We start from the raw sequence: 23,563 nt of genomic DNA, 5'->3' as shown, positions 1-23,563 counted from the left end.
TATATTTTAGTTTGTAATAGCATCCAAATCGGTCGTAAAACTTGCAATATGTTTACTCAGTGCTTTTGTATGCAGGGCCTTTTTTTTTTCTAGCCAGTAAGATAACACTAATAATAAAAAGATTAAATGAATGTTGGTGATACTTAACACTTTGCTTGAGATAATAGCTGCATGCTTCTAACAGATATACTAAGCAAAAGATTTCTTAAAAGTGAGGTCTATTCAGAAGGTTTATATGGTAACAGACCTACTGAAGCCAAAATCGAGGGAGGCCAAATTCAGTCCTGCTGTTGAGCCTGCGCTTCTTTGTATTACTGTAGTGTCTGGGAGCATGAACCTGTGCCGAATTCTGCACGGAAAACAAAGAACATCTCTACTGGTTTTGATGAGCTCTCTGATCTGCTTACCCATCTAGTAGGCTTTCTTTGAGCATTTTCTTCCAACTTGCTAAGTTCTTGATTAAATAGAACAATTAAGAACAATTTCCTTTGTATGACTGTTGTTTCGGGGGATGGAGATATATATATATATATTGTACTTTTGCCGTAGAGTTTTCTGACTTCAGCTTCTGCTTCCTAGGAATACAAGCAATGGAAAATTTGGATTACAGTTTGGATTTCAGAAAATTTGGATGTCAGTTATCAAATGCTGATAGATCTTCATACTTCTAAAAGGGCCAAGAAGAGTAAGGGGCCGTTGTTGCATATTCTGCTTATTCTGCAATGTCATGGAGTGTGACATTTTGTACTTGGAAAGTGCCAAATAGTTTCTTCCTCAGCCCTTGATTAAGAGACCAGTACCATTTTGTCTTTCCAGGTCATAGGAAGGCTTCTCTTGACACTCTTTTGGCATGCCTGCTTAAGAAGGTTTAGTCTCGACTAATAAGGAGGCTGTGTTCTTGTGAGCACAGGAAGTGTTATAGTAGCCTCTTCTCATTGTCCTAAAAGCCTCTGTCCAGAGTCTAAAGTTCAGAGAGGAATTTCAGTAGGGTTTTTTGGTTTTTGTTCTCATTTTTGCGTATGTTTTGCTTGTCAATGTGTCTAAGATTCTGTCTTAATCTTAACAGCAGTTGGTTGGAAAGTGTCAGTCAGAAAAGACTCCTTGAAGCAAAAAAATGCAAATAGCTTGTTTTTGATTTTTTTCCCTTCTCAGAAAAGCTTATAATTTTCCAATCTCTAAATGTTCATGAAGCATACCTTTTTGAACCACGTGAACTCAGCCTTGAAATGTAAAACTAATACTTCTAATTTCTCCATCCTGACAGCTAATTCTCCAAGAATTAATGTGAAGATGCTCTTTCCTCCAGAATGTTTATAAAGCAAAGTTTTAAATCAGATCATTCAGTGTTGAAAATAATGAGATTCTGAAAAATGTGAAAGCTGTAATGTGCATAACTAGATCATTAGACTTATGTGAACCAGCCTTCTTAAATGCATTCATATGTTTAATGTCAGAGAGCAATGACAGTAGTAAGTGTTAAAAGCTTTTATTTGGGAGGTAGATGTAATGTAAGATTTTTGTGCTGTTGCATGTCCCCATTTTTCTTTCTTTGTCCTCTTAGAGCAAGTCATCTCATCATTCTGCTTGCCTCTGTCCAACTTCCAGTCTGTACCAAGATTCAGTCTTTTTTTTCCCCTTCATTTTTGGGGGAACTATTTCACAGTAGTCCCTGCATAAAGATCTCGGCTCTGTTGTAATTGGGAGCTGCTATGTGTACATAAAACCTATTACAAATATATTTCTTTTCTGGTATGTTCTCAGAATAGTGTTATGCATCCTGGTTCATCTTCCACTAGTAAAATAAGTTTTGTAAAGTAATCAGGGTTTTTACTATTTCTCTCTAGTACTTTTTCTCTCTTAGAACTGTTTCAGGATCATGGCTGTTCAAATGCCTTTTTTCTCATTTTAGTAAAAGGACAGCCCCAGAACTGTTCCAAATTCGTAAGGTAAATTCATAAGATAATCTTCCATTTACTCCTTTATTCTTTGAGCTAGATTCAGGCACTAGGATATGTGATATTTCCCAGTGACTGGCCTTCTGAGTCTATCTGTCTATACCTGTTCGTGTTATAAAATAATATTCTTATAGCAAATTGGAACTTCATATTTTGTAGATACTTCCTTTCCCTTCAAAACTTTTGTCTCTAAATACATACAGAAATTCTTGACTGATCCTGGCTTTCATTCCTATATTCAAAGAAGATATATTGGTTAAGATTATCTGCCTGTCATAAGACTGGATCTGAGAGTCTATTCAGGATATGGACTTAATCAAATCCAAACAGTAAAGCATATTAAGAAACTGCATTTGGACATGAAACCAGACAGTAAATTTTGCATTTGACCATTTCCTGTCATTTTCAATGGTAGTCAAGCCCAGTGACTCAGCCACAGAAAGATGTCTTCTTACAAAATGCAGCATATGAGAAGTTATTTTGAAGGACTTCTACATAATCTGTATGCATGTAATGTAGACCATCTATTTCTACATTATAGAATAATTTGCTGCACTGAAAGTGGATCAGGAGATTGAAGCAGCAGAGGCTGACACCGCTATATTTAATGTATGTGGTTTAGGGATTTGACTTCAGGTTAGATCTGCTCTAGTCTTATCTTCTGAAGTGAATGTCTCCACCTCATGCGTGGTTCAAAGCTGTCTGAAGGATCAAGCATTGTTTTGACCCTTTCGTCCCTATTAAGGATCGGAGAGGACTTGGTGTGGAGCTTCCTGTTTAGTTTCTTCTTAATGGAAATTAGTTTGCAAGCACCGAAACTTCTTTGCAAATCAAACTAAACCGAAGCTCAAGAAATGGAGATAGTGAGGAATTCACTTCAAAACCATCCTACTACGACAACAAATGAAAAAACTAATATCCAGAGTTGCTGTATTTCATTATTCATTTCTGTCATCCTTTTTTTCAATAGAAGAAATAGTAAATGAAAGTGTCAGGAGGCTATTGCAAAACAAATAAAATGAGATTGTTCTTCATGCTACATGTAGCTCTAGAACACTTGTCAGGGCAATTTTTGGAAGCTAAGAGATTTGTAAAAGTTTAAGCAGAGACTGGACAAGTTCATGGAAGAGAATCCAGTGAGAATTACATAGAAGTGGCCTCCAGTGTCCAGTGCAGGAAGTCTCTGAACTGCAAAACCAGGAAGACAGAGAAAACATTGAGGGAAATGATAATTTGCTTGCCCTGTCCTTTTATTCTTCCTGAGTGTCTGCTTTAGCCTCTGCCACAGAGGCAGTTATAGTTATCACCTAACGAAAACGCTATAACTATGTTGTCTATATTAGTTACTGTGCTCTTGTTAGGAGCAATTATATCAAGAACTTCTATTTCTATTGTAACAGTTTTTGATCTCCTTAAAAACTAGAAAGCGATTATTAATGTAATCATAAACTGTAAATTTTATATCCAGTTCTGCTTTTAACCCTCTTTGCTTTTCCATGTGTAGTTAATTCTGTATTATGATGAACTGTCAGAATTCTGAGTGACATTTTCAATTTCTAATGATATAAAAATGTTTAGAGCTGTGGAAATCATTACCATAGTGTGAATTAAGTATAGCAGATTAACTTTAGCCAGATGAATTTCTCAGGAGCCTGAAACAAATACAATAAATCAAAGGTGCCCTACTTCAGTTGTAGCTGTCTTGCCACCAGGATTTGATGTTAAGAAATCAACGGTATAGGATTCATTGTTTTCCTTGCCCAAGGCTCACAAAATTGCTCCTTAATTTTCCATGCTGACATAATCTGAGGAAGTGCCTCCAATGCGTTTGCCCAGTATAAGTATGAGTTAAAAGTAATTTATGTTTTGTTAGCATACAGCGATGTTCTGAAGTAAGCCAATTTTTAAGTGATTTTAACTACCTTGGTACAAGCCTCTGTGTAGGTATCGATTTATCAGTGGCGTTGTCTGTGAGGTCGGTTTATGACTGTAATCCAACCAGTGTAAGCACTCTTGTAGACGGAGCCGCATAGAAATACAGTTCCTTATCTTTTTATCATCACAGAATCTGAATTCTGTCTATATTAATATTTGCACTTACAAAATTGTTCCATTGTGAAACAGGAATAACTTTTCCAGTTTAAGGTTTTATTTTGTTTTGTTTCTTTACATATATGGTATTCTACTGCAGTTTTTTATGGAATTTTTACTTAGAATTAAGAAGAATTGGTCAACATTTTGAAAAGTAACTAATGCCTTTGAAAGATATAGTGCTTGAGTATACAGCTCAGAAAACATTTTCGGAAGTGCAGGATACCCATTCCTTGAGAATTGAATCCTTTTAAATAGTCCATGTGAGTATTCAGTAACAGAGCTGCTCAGATTCACTAACCATGTTTCAAACACTTGGCTGCTTTTTCAAAAAATCATGTACATACCGTACATTTAAAACTTGGTACATGTGTTTTCACTTTCCAGCTTCCTGAACAAAATGCAATAGCTATATGGAACAGTTGGTGTTAACTATGTTTGATACCTGTTCAGCAATTTACAACTATTTGCATTGCAAAAACAGGTTTAAATTTGTAAGTTTTGGTCCACAACAATAAAGAAACATACGTAAGCTAGTGTTCTGTTTTTAAATTAGAAATTCAAGTTTGATTATTTATTTTTTATTTTCATTAATATTTACTACTGCGTATTGTAGTAATGCGTTTAACATGACTTTTCAAATCTGATACACTTCATTGGTACATTAGAAGTGTTAATTTAGGTAATGTATACAAGAATTAAACAATAATTGAAAATAGTTTATCACTTTATTTTGCTTAGTACACAACCTATCAAATTTTGAATGCAATAGTGTGTAATCTGTGTGATCTCTAAAATATTAAGGCAATAATTCATATCTTGGGAATGTTTTTCGTTGGCAGCTAAAGAAGAACATAAAAAAGAAGAGAGCGGTTTGGAAAATGCACAAAAATGGTAAGTTTTATGCTAGTGTTTTCTAACAGTTTATTTTGGTCAAAGATGTTGTTGATGTTAGGAATTGCATTAAACAGGAAAAAGCATCTGTACTTCAAAGAAGAAATACCATGCTTCCTGAAGATTTCTTATGAAGTCTTCCAGGAAAAAGTTTAATGGATAGCTGATCTATTGGGTTTGAGGTTTAATTACTGTCAACATTGAACTGGATACTAGTCTTAAAGAATATTGCAATAACTGATTAACTACTTAGTGTAGTAAAAACATATTCCACTGCCACTGCACCTTTTCGCTGTTTAGGCTGTTGAATGTACATTAAGAAACCAGTGAAATTCTAATCTTTAATTGTCTGACTATCTATGCCTTACTTGTGCCAGAGGAGGAGGCACGCTAGGAAAGAAGTGAGATAAACTGATGGTTTCTAGGCAGATTACAAATGACACAAGTTAATATTTCTAATATTCTTCACCAAATTATTTTGGGGGGGTTAAAGGATTTGCCTTTAACCTTACATATGTTAGCTGTGGAACTGCTATAATTTGGTTGAGGTAATTTTAATTGTCACAGCTTTTAGTTGCTTTTTTGTAAAGGTATGACAAAAGTTTTGTTTGCGTGCAAAAAATAAAAACTACAAGATTTTCTTTAAAATGTCTTTCATTTAAATTTTCTTGTGCTTTCCAGGATATTTTGCTCTCTCTATATAGAATGTAACATATTTTTAAAAATGTTTTTGAAAGTTTGCAAAACAGAACTTTTCTTGCATTTTTGAAGAGCACCCATAAAAAGTAACAGATAACAATATTTTGTCACCTCGAAATTAGAAAAAATAGTTTTCTCTATATCTCAACTCTATTGTGATGCCATGCAATAAATGTAGAATTGATTATTGCTTCAGAGTGTATATAGCCATAGAGTAAATTCTTTTTAAAAGCTGATCAGTATTTTTTAGTCACTGTCACTAAAGGCGTATCTGTGGTAATTTAGATTTTTTTGTCTGATTTGCAAAATTTGGCCCAGAGTCCGTACACTTACTGAGACACCTATGCCTTCTTAGGGGGTCAAAAAGAGAGGTAGGAACTTCCCAAATGCAATCCAAGTCTCAGGTGGACTATTTCCATCTGCTGCAGCTGATGCCTGAATTGGCTGAACTACTGTCTGACAGGTCAGTTGGGGCTTTCCCTCCTAATTTCATCTGTCCAGACTGGCTGGCTGCTTGGCTTTCTACCTACCTAAAAACCTACTTTCTGAGGCACACTCATTTTCACGTTCTACCTGCTTTGCAGCCCTTCTGAAGCAGAGTAGACCCAACAGGGTATGCAGGCACAGTGAACATAATTTGCAGGTGACTTAAGGAATTAGTTATCTAATACAAACTTCGGGTTTTTCAATTGCTAACTAAATGTTCAGTATTGTAAATTACTGCTAAAAAGATCGGTTGCTTTTGAAAGTCATGCCAAGACAGCTGTCTTAGAAGTGCTTTCCAAGATTTGGGATGGAGAAGGGCTGAGTAAGGAAGAAGAGTGCTTGACTTTATCACGGTTACTGTTTTGCGAAGCAAATCTGAGAAGAGAATTTCTCATCCTAATATTCCTGGCTCAGCTATCCTAGTCAAGGGTATGAATAGCCGAGAGCTATTTGGCCCAAATTAATGTAATGGGACTGAAAATCACCTTAACTCTACCCAGTAGTGATAAACTGTTTTAACCATACAATGGCATTTCAGTATTTTTAGCCATTCTAGTATTTTAAGTATTTGAAATCCCAAAATACATTACACTAATATTTAAAGCCACATTAGCATTTTATTATTTATTTATTTATTTTCTCCTTGTGGTGTCACTACAAGACAGAGTTAAAACCCCTCAACTGTGAATGTTACGGGCTCATTTCTGTTTCTTTGTGCAGTAGTTACATCTTTGTGATTCCTTTACCATGAATTACTGATTAACATGCTTCCAACAATAACTACCTTGAAGCATCTGGAGCAATTTTCTTGATTTTTTTTTTTAATTAAAATAGTCTCATACAAACAATATGCAAGAAATGTAAAGGTTAATATATGTGAAGATTTCAATAACTTTATTGTATTAATAGGTTACCTTAAATGATTTTAAATGTCAACAATATGTGATATTCTCCAGGATGTCCAAGAATTTCTATCCAACTTCATAACAAAAAAAATGGAGCATATTGGCTAGTCCACCTAAATTCTAAGTTGCTTTACTTTGATTTTATGCTTTTATCTTGCCAGGATAAATTCTATGTTTTTGGATGGCTGCTTTGTATTCTTCAAGCCTAACAAAAACTTTGAATCTCAGTTTAAGGCAAAAATCCTTCTCCCTAACCTGAGCATTTCCATATGAAAACATACAATGTGTACTGTGCAAATTCATATACCAGGGAAGAAAGAAGTACTTGCTCAAGCTGAATCTGTTGCTTAGGCAACATCTGTTGCATAATTTGGAGACCGCATACAGTTTTTTAAAACATCTCTTATTTTATTTTCAAGATTTATGCTTTCTGTATTCTGATTTAGGACCTATAGACAGCTATAAAAAAGAATGTGATTTTCTTTTGCCTAGGTTGAGTGTATATTTCAATGGGAAAAAAAAGAATTATTTTGAAATATGCTGTTATCTTTCCTTTTAAGTTATTGTCTTATTTTTAGTAAGTCTCACCAGATCTTACAAAATCAATGCATCCACTTTGCAGAGAAAAGTGATTCAGCCTTCACAGAAGTGAACTTTTTATTTTTCGGATCAGTTTTCACATACCTATGGTCATATAAGTCATTTTAGTTTATCTCTGCAAAACAATATCATAACGGCTAAAAGCATAAAGTACCTTCTGTAATAAAAGACTATTTTGAAAATAGTTTTATAAGCATTCTGCAGGTATAGTAAAGAATAAAAGCTTTACAAATTGGCAAGGTACTTTCATAAGATTAATTGCTATTATCTGCTTATTGACACACCTGGGAGGAGATAATTTACTTTCAGTAAAAACCCACAAACTGGCTATTGGCACCGTCTGAGATTCTATCACTGCTACACAGATCTCTTTCTAACTACTTATGAGGTGTCTTTAACTAAAGCTGGTGATTTTTCCCTGACTTAGCATATGACTCTTTGGTAGTCCTTCAATAAAGGTAAGTGGCAAAATAAGATCTTTACAGAGTGCTGTAGAATAAAATTAAAGAAATAGTTAGAATATAGCATTTTTCAAAATAGAGTAAATTAATTTTTCTCAATAAAATTGAACGTGCCCAATTTGCCTGGGTGGCATGTGCCTATGATGTCCCACGCATCCATAACCAACAGTTATCCTCCTGGGAATGAGCTAGGTGTTGGAAGGTTAGTTACACTCAGCATGAATTGCTGCTATGATTTTCAAGGCTGAGGGTAAGTTATGGTAATTACGAGTCTTGACTACTGACTCAGGAACCAGCCCGCAAGGGAGCTCTTTCCCCAGTGGGCTTATGTGTTGACAGTCTTTTTTCCCTCCCCTAGCTTTGAAGAAACAGTAGGATACTTTGGGATAAAGCCAAAGCCTGGTGAGAAGGAGATCACGCCAAACTATGTTTTCACGGTGTGGTACGAGTTCTGCAGTGACTTCAAGACCATTTGGAAACGAGAGAGCAAAAGCATTTCCAAGGAAAGGTAAGGTTCTAATAAAGTCATTAATACCATTTTAGATGTCTGGGAAACTGTTCCTTCTCAAACCCAACAAATTATACTCCTATATTTCACAGGCGTCATTGTTTTCTTTCAGATCTAATGGACATCAAGGAAAGATTATTCCCTCAGGGTGCGTAGGAAAATTCACCAAAGGCATGCTGTCCCCACAAAAAGATAAACACATATAATCTGATAAATTACACTTTTGTAACCCCTTCCAATTACTAGCTAGTAAAATGAAAGGGGAGCTGTGCTAATTTGTAACAGATTGCTTCTCTGTGCATTTTCATGTTGAACTAGCCTAAATGAGGCGATATTGCTGTCGCAGACAGTACAGACAAATAAAAGTGAATGCTTTTCCAGTTAATATACTGCACTTGCATCAAAGGGAAGCCCCAGAGATTCAGGCTACACTTAGCGCAGTGTCGAAGCCCCACACTGAATTTACAGCACTGCTTCTGACTTTTGATATCCTGCTGAGGACATCAAACTACATGCCGCTAGATCTCACCACACTCCCCTGATTTTATTAGTTTGAGTGAAAAAATAAAATATAAAACCTTCAATTATTTGCTTGATTTTTTTAAAAAAAGAAGCTAAAAATCTTTTACAAAGAGAAAACGATTCTATTACAAGCACAGCATGCTCACCGTATCTCACTCCATTTGAAAAGACAAAATGGGTGGTAATATAGTCATGCTTTGGAAAAAAAAATGATTAATCACTTTCAGTGTGAAATAGAAATCCAGGTGTATATTCCAAATTGACATGAGTTTAACAGAAAACTTAAAAGGTATCAGCAAATGTAGTAAACTCACACTTACGTTCTCCTTTTGCTCTCAGAAGGAATTTTAGATTGATGTAAAAGCACACTTTTAGAGGACAAGATGTAGAAAGTATAAATTTTGAAACTGTCAGCCTTATGAGCCTTGTTTTACAGATAGTCTAGATTTTAAACAGTTAAAAATCATAGCTTTTTGCATCATGTATATTATGATTAATTGATTTTAGAAGCTGACAACTGTGAGCATTTACAGAGAATCTTTTATTTTCCTTCTGCCTTGTTCAGTGTAATATGGATTATGGATTGAGCAGATTGATACAATCATGCTCAAGGATCATCTCAGGAAAATAATTTCTGCTGATTCATAATTTACCATTTTCATTCCATACAGTTATGAGGACTAAATATTCAAGAGAAGATCTAGACCATGCACTCATTCCTTTTTCATTTATGTCATTACTACCTTGCTGATGGCATACAATGATCCCTTCAAAGAAACTGATTTTAACTGCTGTGTAAAGATTTTAACACTACATTGAGACTCATAGCAAGAAACTTTGAGAAGTTTTGTTGATATATTAAGAAATCTTTTTTTAAGTGAATGGCTATTTTCTGTGCTTTGCACAGAAGGGTGAGGTGAGAATTTCTCATTGTTTAATAAATCTGTAACTAGCATATAAAAATAAAAATATAGTGCAAATATTTGATCAGTTCCTTTAAATATATTTAGTCCTATTCATAAATGTAATGCAATACCAGTAGAATACAGAACACCACCTACTATGTTTCTTCGAAGTGCTGACATTTTCTGGATTATGTAGACTCTTTTTCAGAGTTCACTTCAAATTATTTTCACAGTTTCATTAATCTTGAAAGGACAATTTGTTGTCCTTTGCATTTGAATTCTGGGTGATTCATCAAGACAATGAGCTGCTGAAATGAGGAGCCTTGTGTAATAACTAAATTAGAATGACAGAAGAACTTTTTTCATCATCCTAAAATGTTCTGTAATGTGCTGCTGAAAAGAAGAGCCTCATGAAACAACTAAATTAAAACGACAGAAAAACTATTTTCCTCATCTGAAAATGTCTTGTAAAGTCATGATCCTTTAAGGGTTCTGTTCTACAAAGTGCAAGACTAGCACTTGACTAACTGCTGTCCAAAATAGTCTGAAAGAAAGCTAGGAGTCATTGTGCTCATTGGTAACTAAAAACCCTAGTATGAGAGGAATGGACAGCTGTCTTCCATAGCTGGGTGCAGCTAATTAATTGGATGCACTATTTGTTTTGCATTTTTAGAAATTGTAATTAAAAAAAAATGTATTTATCATCAACCATTTCTTTTGTTTGGAAGGAAATTTTAAATTGGAAGAATTGGCAGTGTGGGTCAATATTTTCAAACTTGGCTGACAAATCGGTCTAGCCTTCAAAGCTCAGGAGGAGCTGCAGGAACTTAACTGTAAAATGTCACTGAATTAGGCTAGTCATGTACATAGCTAAATAGGGATTTAATTGTTTAGATTTACATGAAAATGTTCATATTGGGTTATATTTTGTGTCTCATCAAAAATGGCTCGGGAAGTTCAATATGTAATTGCAATACACAGAATTACCATTGATGTGCCAAGCCAAATGTATCATTAGAAATATATTAGCTTAAAATCAGTAATGGCAAGACAGTCAAAAAAGATCTCAGATTCAGAAATTAAAATGTTATACAGAAAACTAACTACTTTGGATTGCATAAAATCTCTGAATTTCAGGAAGAAGGAGGCCACTACCACCTTTAAATAAATGACAGCCTCAGCTGCAAGAGCTTGTTTTGTCTGAAAACTATTTGGCTTCTAAATGTAACAAAACTGTAGAAATCTAATTAGATTTCTATGAGACTTTTCCTTAAAGTAAAGGAAACACTTTAATTGGGCTGCCCTATACTTAACCTACCATGAAAATAAATTAGCTGCCTGCAAAATATAGTAGAATCATTGTCTTTTTCCTGGACAAAATTTGCACATCATTTAGGAATGCAAGACAGAGTTACAGGCAGGCAACAAACCTAGATAGATATAATAAATGGCTGTAGAGATAAAATGAACACAATTTTGCAAAACCATATTCCTGATAGAAATATGATGGTAGTTTTCCTTCCAGTGCCGTATTTCCTTCTATACAAGAATGTAACTATAATACATAAAACTTGCTTTGAAGATTACCTCTTCATTACTCCCAAAGAGTTCCATGTAAATGCACCATAATACTCACCACATGTTGGAGGCATGTGAGATTTTGTGCTGCCTATAGATCCATTTTTGGTTTTGGCACCTTTTTAATTTGTACATCTGTGTGTCCAGGTGCATCAGCTATTCTTTTTGCTTTCTTCTGTTATAAAATTTTGAGATGCTAACCAAACTGAAGTCTAAAACAAAGATAGATTTTTCTGGTAATGAGGCGCGTATTCAATGGTATATTACATATAATTCCACTCTCATTTCCTTTCTGGGGACTGTTACTTTTTTGAGTGGGTATACCTATGATTTCAGAATCAATTTAAATGTATGTTAACAAAAATTTATAGGCATTAAATATATATGCATAGTTATGTATGTGCCTATTAAAGTAAATATTCAAAATCTGGTAAAATGTAATTTTAAAGTGTATCCTAACAAAGTCTGAATTTAGGAAAAAAGTGTAAATGTTGGAAAAATTCCAGTAGTTTGCAGTGAGTATTTTCCTCACAACCTGTGATTGTATGTGTCAGAAAAGCAATCTGACAAAGATTATCATTATGTGCTAAGGGGCTTACTCTTTACGCTGCAAAGATAAGATTGATGCAATAGTCACTGTACTGGATTAAGTCACCTCTTTCAGACTGAACATAAATAAAAAATTTTATAGCTAAGAAACAGAAATCAGAAGAGAAAAAGAGAACCTAAGATTGTCTCAACAGTTAGAGAAGACATAATCATTATTTAATCAACAGAATTATACAGTCCATATTCAGCACAGCAAAAGAATGTTCTTTTTTCTAATACCTTTTTTCTTGGATTCCATCTCTGGCAAAAAAATTATTGATGGTCTCACCTTAATCTTGTTGTGACTTTTTACTGACTTTTTTGCCACAAAGGCAAGAAAAGCTTTGAACGCAGAAACTCTGAACGTAGCAGTGTGAGTAGCTAGTGGTAAACAGGAAGGTATCCTAAATATTCTAAAATTATCCTAAAAATAATAAACGCATGGAGAAGTCCTCAGTTATTTTTTGTTGTTAAGAGTAGGTTGGTGTTGGCTTTAGCTTTGTACTTAACTCTTCCATTTTTGGTGTTAATTTACTATATACAGAATAAGTTGTGTTGGTTGCTCTCTATTTGTGCAAGTGTAAGTTTGAGGAGGTTTTGTTTGTAATAGCACATGTCATAAGAAATACTCTGTAAATAGCAAAACCTCTTAGCAGTGCTAGTTGATACAGTATTTAAGTCAGATTTTTAAAATAATATGCAATTAAAAGAAGCTGTGTTGCTCTCTTGCACATAATAAATGAATAAAAACTGACAGAAACACCAGAGAAGAAGTAATGAACTAAATTTTCATTTTCAGTATTATAGTAAGGGAGGTAGAGAAGTAATCTTCAGTTCAAGAAGATATATCAGTTTTAGAAGACCAGATTTATTTTATGGTTTAATTTCAAAATTAAATACCTTCAACTGTATTCTGCAAAAATGGCAAAATCTAACATAAAGTGGTGCTTTGTTTTGTAGTGCCAGGAACACTTACAACGTTTTTAACTCATATCTTTTCTATCTAATCACGGTACCTGTGGTGGTTCTCTCCACACTCATGTAACCTCATGAAAGGGAATGGGGAAGTTACTGAAAAGTATGCAAATATAGTACACAGGTACTTAGAATAAGAAAATGCTTAATCCAGATGAAACTTCAGTGACTTTTTGAATAGAAATTAATTACTCAATTTGGAATTTTTGCAAGACCTGTAAAATTGAACTGTTCTGTTATTCTTTAGAAAATGAAATAAAAAATAGAAAACTACCAAAAGTCCTAAGGCACTAGAGTGAAAACCAAGCAATTAAGTTTTACCACATATCTGAAGACAGCAGCTAGAACCTGAGTAGAAATGCTGGCATTAAACTCTGTGGCTGTATGACTGAAAGTGAGGATGGTACTAATGGTTGTACTTACAGGTCTGCCTATTATGTATATATGCTTTCAATGGGAAAGTAATTAAATTTATTGGTTTTGATAATATGTGTGACATACATGGCTACGCTGTGGTTTCGGTGTACCCTCCTATAGTATCCCACAGATGGTTAAAATCTTGCCTGCAGCCTTTAAACCGTACAAATAATTCATTCATAATTTTTGTTGGTGCTGTTTAGATAGTTGACATTTGATTGATCTAATGCATTGTATGACGGCTGTGGTAAGGTGTCATTCCTGCCGTGTGTATTCACAATAGTTTTGGAATCTGGCTTTCTCGCTTTGAAGTGATAGTTAAACTAAATATTATTGAGCAATGTGGAAATCTATGGCATCACCTCTCTATATTTTCCCTTCAAAGAGAAAAATGCTAAGCAGTCTCCTCTCAGTATGAGGGTAGCCATATCCTTTCTCTGCTTTGCTTCTCTTTTGCCCATTTTTATTACCTCTGGCCTCTAAATTTGCATCTTTTGGATATCATTTATATGTTATCTAAGACAGTGAACAAAAAACAGAGTGAGTGTCCAACCTTGCAGCTGTTTTGATCTGCTTATAGATACAGTGAAACGCACTGTATCAAGCATTAGGCAAATACTCCAAAAAAGGGTGTCATCCAGTTATCATAGAATCTACTTATACGATCTAAAATCAAAAAAGGTGAATGTGACAAGTACTGTTTGATTAGTATGATAATAAACTGCTGGTCTAACAAGTGGCAAATTAACATCATACTGTAAGTGAAGTTTTAAGGAAAGATTTGAAATATGACCATTAGGTGACCACAGATTTGTGCTGGGAGTTCCTTGCATACATAGTTCCAGTGTGGGGAAAAGGCAATATGTTTGTAAGAACATTTGATAAATGAGCCCTAAAAGCTGGCATTGTTACCAGGCTGGAGGCCAATAGTTCAGTGATATTGAAAAGCTTTTGGGCTGAAATAAGTTGTGATAGAGTGAGGGAAGAGAAGGAGAAAAAAAAGTGATGATATGATGGAAAGGATGAGTTCTGCGTTCCTACAGTTGCATTTTGAGTAGATTTTGGGTGGCCAGTGTAGCCTTTGTCTATACCAAAAAAGTAGCATCCTGTTTATCCTGACCAAGGACTTTAGAGCGTGGTCTGTGCCAGCTCACACCTTCTCTGACTCAAAGGGAAAGCATGAGTGAAAATGATCCTAAGTTTATCAGTTTACTTCCTAGTTTAACAATATCTTTTCCTGTAAGGGGGAAAAGTATTTTCATGAGCTTGTTAAGGAAACTTTAAAAAGTACAAGCTTATATGTGGATTTTGTTTCCGTTTCCTCAGTTACAAAATAAAAATAATTGACAGAGGGCTGACTTGTATCTGGTTTACAGAGGGAGTCAACACCTGCCCCTGAGAGGCAGGCAAAAGCAGATGATAATCCCATTGATTATAGTAGAGATCCAGGTATAGTGTTCAAATCATAATTCTCCTCTTTAAAAAATCAGTTTTGATCAGTTCATTCAATTTTGTTTTCCATAGTGTGTGTTAATGTACAGTAATACTTGGTGTTACGTTTGGCACCACATCTCCTGCATTCATTAGGGTATATTGACCTCTGGCTCACTGCTGAGTGAGAATAATGTTTCTTTTGAACACATCCATGTTGCAGCTGGTCAGATTTCATGGTTTAACAAACCTGCATTCCTTAACTTCGCTTTTTTTTTATCATAAACACGCTGCAGCACCAAAAAGTATTAATCCTTATTGTCTTGGAATGGGAAGTAGCTGTGCCATTCACTGGTTAATGCTGACTAAAACACAGTGTGTGAGAAATATCTATGATTTCATTGCTTCCTCTACTGAAAAGATTTTAAACCATGCATTTTTAAAAAGCATGGCAGAGGCCTCCACTGAGATGACCCTGACAGAAATAAATCTTCAGCTGTTTTCTGTAAAGTCATTCTTATTTTCTCTGTGCAAAAAAAAAAAAGATTGATTTTCAATGTTGTAATTATTTGCACTTAGACTAGTCTATCTCTTGAGCTACACAGTCTCTAAGCTATTTATGGAAGATAAAATTATTACCTTTATTATTGACATACCCTGTCAGCCTAAGAAGGATAAATAGCCTTGTTATAATACTGAACAAAGACTATTTGAACTTTCGTAAATATTTCCAAATGCTGGAGAAAGAGGGAACACATCAGTTTTCTAAATCAGCACCTTCATGCCCTCTCCTTCGATGACGTGGTCAGCTGCTCTCCTGTCCTTATTGGGCTTTTTTGTCCTCTCCACTGCTGTGTTAATGTCCTTGCTAATTTTTTCTTTTCTGTTTTATTGCTCATTTCTATCTTTTCTTGCCTTTCTATTTTACATCTATTTCTGTTGACTTTTCTATTCCCCTTTCTTTCTTCTTGATTTCACATCTGTTAACTTCAGTCCCAATTTCTCTTCCCTGAGTTCTCTGAAAGTTAGGTAGACTAGTGTGTCCATCCATACCATTGTACACTGATATAAAAGGGAAAAAAAAAAAATCTTTTCCTTGAGTCAGTTCCTTTGCATGTCTCTAAACTCCCCTCTATGGCCATGCCACTCTAAATGAACAGTTCCTGTGAACTCCTTCCATATACATTAGCTCCCAGAGCAAAAACTCAGAAGAAACGGGTACAGCGTGGCTGGTGGGACGCTTGGTCCATACAGTTCAGCCTTTGCCTGCAAGTTGCAAACTGTGAAACTCAGGGCTGGATGCTGCTGCTGTTCATTCCAGGATCAGGCTCTTGAGAAGGATACCACTGTCATGCTAAATGTGAATATTAATTGAATTATTCTAAATCTAAGACCTAATCAGTCGCTGTTATCTTACCAGCTGGTTATTGCACTGTATTAATGATTTCTTTGCTTCCTTAAGAAGCCGTTTCACTAGGAAAGACTCTGCATCCTCTCCCAGCTGGTGTCTCATTTAATATTCGTCCAACAAATGAGATCAAGCAAGATGCAGTAAGCATTTTAAGCCCTTATTTTGCAAAACTCAGCACCTATTAATGCACTAGTTAGTCTAGTAAATCTACAATAAATGCTTTAGTAATGTTTTTGAATTATTCTTAAGCTATTTTGTTGGCCATTATACTGAACACAAGACTTCTGTGCATTTCCCATGTTCTCAGAAATTCTTTTCCTTTTCACCTGGTTTCTATAAAGTATACAATATTAAAATTGGCCACCTTCATTAGTATCTAATATAACTGCAGTTACTCTCAAGGAAGAAGAGAAATTTAAAAGAATTACACATTTGTTTAATTTACATTTGGACATTCTGTCACTTAGCTTTTTTTTTTTTTTTTTTTTTTTTCTCTAAATAGATTTTAACAAGTAATTGCTGAACATTTTAAAAACAGCCAAGGAAGTTTATGCTTTTGTGGAAAGAAGTTCAACAATTTAAGTCTATATAAATTCTCGTAAGCTACATCTTAAATACCTTTTAGAACACATTTAATAGTTTATTTGAAGTTAGTTAATAATGATATGTTGTGTATGTTGTGTGTTATATCTGCAGATTGGTTAGTAACAATGTATGGATCTGACAGAATGGCAGAAGATAATAAAGAACTTAGTTCTATCATTTTAAATGTGCTTTTTTGTAGTTTTGCTCTTCCTATGCTATATTCATCTCTAGACCTCGCTTCTAATTTTTGGTATTTCACTTAAAAGCTTTTCAAAGTTCTGATAGTATTTGCTGTGCTCAAATGGCAATATCGCTTCTATCTGCACTAAAGAAAAGTGGTAGAAAAAAGACAACAAACAGAAAAGAGGCATGGCTTAGGTGAATTAAGTTTGTCAAGTCACTAGTTAATCGTTCTTTTATGCATAAAGTGTGTGACTCAATTTTACTTGTCTGTTTGAGTAGCAGACTATCAAACGGGCACATACTCCACTTTAAATGAGGACAAAGAATATTGTGTGAGTTTGTACGTTTTGGCGGGAGGCTATCATAACATTTCATGGACAATCAAAGTTAATTTTTTTCATGAAAATGAAATAATGGAAAGTAGTAAAGAGTTTCATTTTCAATTATGTACTTCTGTTTCTGGGAATGCCTGCTAATCTTATCAGTCACATGTTAACAAAGTGATTTTTTTTCCCCCTAGCAGACCAAAGTGCAATATATAATTAGTCTGTCATTTCTATGAGCCAAATATCACATGATTCAAATCATGTTGTTATTTTGTATTCCAAACTATGCATTTTATTTAAAAATTCTAATAGGTTTCCTGGAAGTTGTGCAACTACGGAATAAAATACACAGATCAAAGCTAGGCCTCAATCAGTGAAGTGCATAATGTTCTTTTTAAGTGTAAAAGTTTATAATCCTAGAATATTCCCTTCAGATGAAAATGCGGACTCTGAATGTTTGAAAACTATTTGGAAAACAGACCTATGGCTAAAGAGAAAGTGATTGAAAAGAAATTGTGATCAAAATAGGGGAGAAAACTTGTGGATAGTACTAAATAAACTGCAGATATTTTTAAAACTATACAGAAGAATAATTTCATGTTCATGTATTTGAGGGTGTATTTATAGCTTGAACCAATGTAGTGGATAAACAGTGGAGGAAATAAGATTTCTAAAATGTAATGTTGCTGTTTCCTTCCGTTCTTAAGCACTGGAAAGCAAGAAATCACAAACACCATTAACTACCCAATAGAAGCTTCAAAAATGCCTGGCTTGGATGAGGAATATTAGGCTCCGGTGCTGAATACTGATAAGCACAAAAAAGAATTTATGAAACTGTTTTGTATTTTTAAAAAGATGTACAGAATCTAATTTGCTGCTAGCGTTACAGTAAGGAAGGAAGCACACATCAGTAATTGCAGCTATAATCCACATTCCTTTTTTGCTTTTCTTCCAAAATTCCTCAAAAATTGAGTGTGTCAAGAGCAGTTTGAACTGGACATGGTATTTTAAATACCTTTTGACTAGCCACAGCATAATTATTTCTACTAGTGGAAAAATTAAATTAGAGAAGAAAGTAGAATTTGTCAGTTGAAAAGTGCCAAGAAATGCACTGTTTATAGGAAAAGACTAATTTGATGTGCATTAGTGAAAATTGGATTGCTGAGTTTTCTTTGCTTGTTTGCTAACAGAAATCCACTTGCAGATTCTTTCCCGCTGCATTTCCTATATGGAAGTATAAGCTAGATGTCCTTAGCATCAACATTTTAAAAGCATTGGTAGCTGGACAGATCCTATCTTAGAGTGCCAAGAATTTTCCTTCTTTTTTATCACTGTATTTAGGACATAATTTCTCCTGCCTTCTCTTCTGAATGTAAGAGAAAAAAGCAAAGTCCATTTCTGTTAAACTCTGTTCTCCTTTTCCTTCTGCTTGAATTTCTGGTTGGGTTCTCCGTGTTAAATCCCAACTGAAACAAGGGTTCTGCCTGCAAGATCCTAAGAGTAAAAGGCAAGTATAGAGGAATCAGATCAATTTTCTTCTTTCCCCTTATCTCAATAATACTTTTAGTAGATTGGTCTGTAGCTGCCCTCAACACTATTTTAATTGTCTGTAGGCAAGAACCTCTCCCTAATTTGCCTTTCCTCAATCCCCACATCACTTAGGTGGGTCTATCCTTACATCTAAAGGAGTAGAGAAAACATTAAAGAAAAACTGACATTTCAAGGTTTTCAGAGGATATGTAATATATAGCCTGGCAAACAATTAATATAATGTCCAGAAAAATACTAATTAGGCATAATGAAAGATAGTATGGTGTAATCAAATCAACCTAAAATAGTCTATTCTCTGTATAGGAAGGATCTAGCCATCTAGATTCTGATTTTTAAGAGAAGTGTCCTCTTGCTTTCATACTGCGGCTGTTTTCATTTCATTTCAAAGACATTCTGTAAAACATAGGTCCTGCAAGAAGAACGGAATGAGAGAACTCTCTTGCCTGGTGAGATTTTCAGTGAGCAGTACAGACTGTCGTTAGCTTTTGATTTTCACCTTAGTTAAAAAAAAAGTATTCTGATCTACTTTAATACATTATTAAGTGCCTTTGAATAGTAATTAACAGTTCCTTAAGCTAATGTGCCTGAAGAAGGCAGTGGAAATGATTCTTGCAGGTATAAGCATATACCAATCAGAGGTAGAACAATTTTAATTTCTTTGAATCTAATAATGTCTTCTGTGTGTATCTTGTTTCAGAATTAAAGTGGCTCAGCAATCAGTAAGCAAGTTAACTGCAGAGAAGAAAGTTGAAACAAAGAAAATCAATCCTACAGCTAGCCTGGTATGATGTATTTCTGAGCATGACATTCAGTGTTATTTGTTACAGTATTCTGATCATTCAGAATTACGGTGATTTTTCCATTCTTGTTGAACTGTGGTGTAGTATGCTTCAGCAGTTTGAGTGTAGCAGATTAATATTCTTCCCAAAGAAAAATCTTTAAACTTACACCTACAATAATTCATCGATTAGGTTCAAAACTTAGCTTAGTTGTGGGCAAGCATGTCTCTGCTAGTTTAGATAACAAGATATGAGAAGAGCTGCTGTTCTGTTTTCTTCCCTTCTGCAACTAAAGTCTCGTGTATTTTCTTCCATGCTATTTAGTACATTGAGGCTCATTTTATAAATTTGTCCCATGTCCAGGTTTCTTATTTTCTTCAAAATCTTACAAAAATTGTTTGTTCTGTTGAGCAATGGCAGAAGGGATTAAATTCAACTTTATTCCTCGCTGTTCCCCAGATTTTTTTGATAAGACACTAAAGGAGGACTAATAATTTACACTACATTTCCTTTTTAATTCAAATTTTTTTGAATTAAAGAAAAGTCTAATATAGTATGACTAGTTTTGTACTTCTCAGTATTCCAGACCACATGCTGATGGCAACTTGAGAACAGATGGAAAACTAGAGAAAAGAATGATAATAAAACTCTTATTTTTCTTAAACAACAGAAAGAAAGACTACGTCAGAAGGAAGCCAGTGTGACCACCAACTGAAAGAAGACAAATGAAAATGATGAGTGTGACTTAATACCTTGCATGATGCTTTACTATGCCCATTCCCGAGGGAGCACCTTATGTTAGATGCTGAATTCTACTTTGCTGATCTGTTCCAAGACAATCCATTAATGATATTTGAGTTCCTTCAGAGGGGTTTGTACGTTCAGTAGAGAGAGTTCTCTTAGAAGTTGTTTATATGTGAATTCTAGAACGATTTTCTGTAACTCTTCCTTACATTGCTTAAAATGTATCTATTTTTAATGGTTGTTTGAAGTACTCTATGCCTAATGCATTAATATGGAAGAGCTAATAACAGAATTTTGGATGCTGAGTTAAGCAATGACTAACAACCTGTAAGTTATTTACAGAGGCTTTGTGTAGATTATAGGAAATACGCCATTCAGCTCACAAGAGACTATTACACCGTATTTTTGTTACTTCAGTAGTAACTGAGGTAAAACAGATTGAGGCTAAATAATTTTATAGTATCTAAGTATTGGATGCATCTTTCTAAAACTGATTAAATGTAATAATAGATATATTCTGTATTTTACTATAAGTATTTTTATAGAAACCTCAGCTTATGTCAGACATTGAAATGGAAACAATATTTTGCACATGAAAGAAATAGTTTCAAATTCTATAGTTGTATGATTGAAGGCATAACTGATTCATTACTTTTATGGTTTTGACCTAACATTTCCTACATTCTGAACTCCAAAGGAAAAATGATAAAAACATATACTTTTATTTCAGTGTGTATTGAAACTATCAACTCCATAAAATAATGTGTTTATTAGTCATTTTTCATTGAACTAATAGAATAATGTATCTCCCTAAAGTCATACATTCACCATTACATCTTGAGCTTTCAATTCTATTGACAGCTTTCTTTTAAACAATTAATATCTCACTCTAGAACATATTTTGCAACCTACTGTTGTCTCCCTGGTTTTGTATGAATTAAGTGTCAAGAAAGAAATAAATGAATCTTGCTGTCATCTTGGAACATTATAACTATTGCATGTAAAGTAACATTTAGATCCTGAAAAAACTAGAGAATATCCACTGTTACTTGCAGATTTTTACTGCAGGATTCAGATGCAAGGAGATGTCCTGCAGCAGGAATTAGTTTAAGGTAAAACAGAAAAGTGACTCAAATACAAATACAGTAATGCCCTATAAGTAGGAACAACAAACTGGAGAAAACAGGCTTCTGATTGCTGTTCATAAGGAAGAAATTTCCTTTCTTGAGATAAAGGTGTCTGAATTTTGTGAGTAATAGAGAAGTTAGGTAAAGCAAAAAAGTATGAAAAAAAAAGACAAAATGGGGTGAAGGCATTAATGCTTTGCTTTAGTAGATGAAGAGAATATACATCAAAGAAACATTATGGGTTATCCACATAGCAAATTAGAGAATCTGTGATGAAATGTAGAGTAAAGTCAGCACTAGAAGTATATTCTTATTAAAGAAAATCACGGAAAATTGTGATTGGAGACCCCATTCATGAATATAACTTGAAAATTTCATATGTTGCAGGTTTCTTAAATAATTCTGTCTGTCATTCCTGCATAAATAAAAATAAGGGAATCAAGTTTTCCCTGTGTATTTTGGAGTTTCTAGCTGCTACAGAAACACTTGACATTTGTAAATATAATTCATATGAAAGCAGTCAATAGTAGACCAGCAAAGATAAACTAATTTGTAGTTTGATTTTTGTTTTTCATGATTAATGAAGATATTTGTGGAAAAAGTTTGCTAGGTGTTTTCACTGAAGAAAAGTGAATTCCAAAGATCTAAGTTTTCTGTCTTCCACCACATGTGTAAAGTTTATTTCCAATATGATTAGTGATAAACAGCAGGAACAATAATGCTTATAAAAGCCAAAGAACAGCAGTAAACAAGACAGTTCTGATGAGTCTTTGAGTAGAGCTTTCATATGATTTTCCAGCTACTATGAAAATAGTGTATATTGTCATTTGAGTTGATTGGGAATTTTTCAATGAACTGTTCGTACTTGAAAAATCAATCAACAAGACTAGAACTGTTTGTGAGAGGATTTATCTTGAAAATTCTTGTTAAAAGAATATTATGTTAAAAAGGCTTTAAAATTTTGATATATCCTATTTCAAAAATTCATAATATGAAGTTTCATTTTTCAGTTCCAATTGACTTTTCATTTAGAGTTGTTGAATAATGTACACAAAAAGGGATTAAAAATTAAAATTATTAATGTAAAGCATTGACTGATCAGACTTATAATTCTTTTCCAGAATATCAATTTTCTGTTTTGAGAGCTTAGTGTATTTTTCAGCAGTCTCAGAAGCTCAGATAGCCTAGAGACATTGTTTCTCCCTCACCTCCAATAAGGCTGATTTTCTTCTCAGTAGTGAGATTCTGATTAGTTTCACCCATGACTTAAATCCTCCACTACTAGCTGTACTATTTTTAGGTGAAATAGGAAAAAAGAAAAACATCTAGAGCACTTGATTCATTCTCTTACTCAGGACTTTAAGACTACTGATCAGCTGAGTATCACACTTACAACCTTAGTGGTACCCACAAGTGCCCTGAGGCTGTTAATAATGGTAGACCTGCTGACCTTAATTAAATCATTTTATTAGAGAAGTGATATTAACAGATATTATATGTCAACTGTTTATTTATGATATATTTAGACACTGCAGATATAGTATGTGGGCATCAGCAAGGGCTCAAACTGGGATACAGTATCACTAAGATTTATGTTTTATGCTTGGATTTGGTATAGGGCCTGACTTTACCTTAAGGTTTCTAATCTGGGGAGGAGGAAAAGGGAGAGAGAGAGGGAAAAGAAAGAACAAAGTGAAAGGGAAGACAAGTCTTTGGAACGTGTCTACATTGCTGACAAAGAAATAAAGGTAAAGAGTGGAATAAATTAAGCCAAGCAACCATAGCTGGACAGTTAGCATTTTCCAGGCTAGTTCATTTAAAGTACCTTCACGCTGCACAGAA

General features: G+C 34.4%; 1 protein-coding gene across 1 annotated transcript in view; it reads left to right on the top strand.

Annotated features, from left to right (window-relative positions):
• FMN1 (formin 1) overlaps window positions 1–21,033 on the top strand; it is a 141,663-nt gene extending 120,630 nt beyond the window's left edge. Inside the window, exons 14-17 of the mRNA XM_062577077.1 lie at window positions 4,889–4,940; window positions 8,450–8,599; window positions 19,769–19,853; window positions 20,521–21,033. Of these exons, the coding sequence (XP_062433061.1) occupies window positions 4,889–4,940; window positions 8,450–8,599; window positions 19,769–19,853; window positions 20,521–20,565 (332 nt within the window). The 3' untranslated portion in view covers window positions 20,566–21,033. The remainder of the gene's footprint in view (window positions 1–4,888; window positions 4,941–8,449; window positions 8,600–19,768; window positions 19,854–20,520) is intronic.
• The last annotated feature ends 2,530 nt before the right edge of the window (window positions 21,034–23,563 follow it).

This window comes from Rhea pennata, chromosome 5 (genome assembly GCF_028389875.1).
Source record: "Rhea pennata isolate bPtePen1 chromosome 5, bPtePen1.pri, whole genome shotgun sequence".
NCBI classification, from domain to species: Eukaryota; Metazoa; Chordata; class Aves; order Rheiformes; family Rheidae; genus Rhea; species Rhea pennata.
The sequence above is the reverse complement of the archived record's forward strand: the minus strand, read 5'-3'. Positions and strand labels throughout refer to the sequence as shown.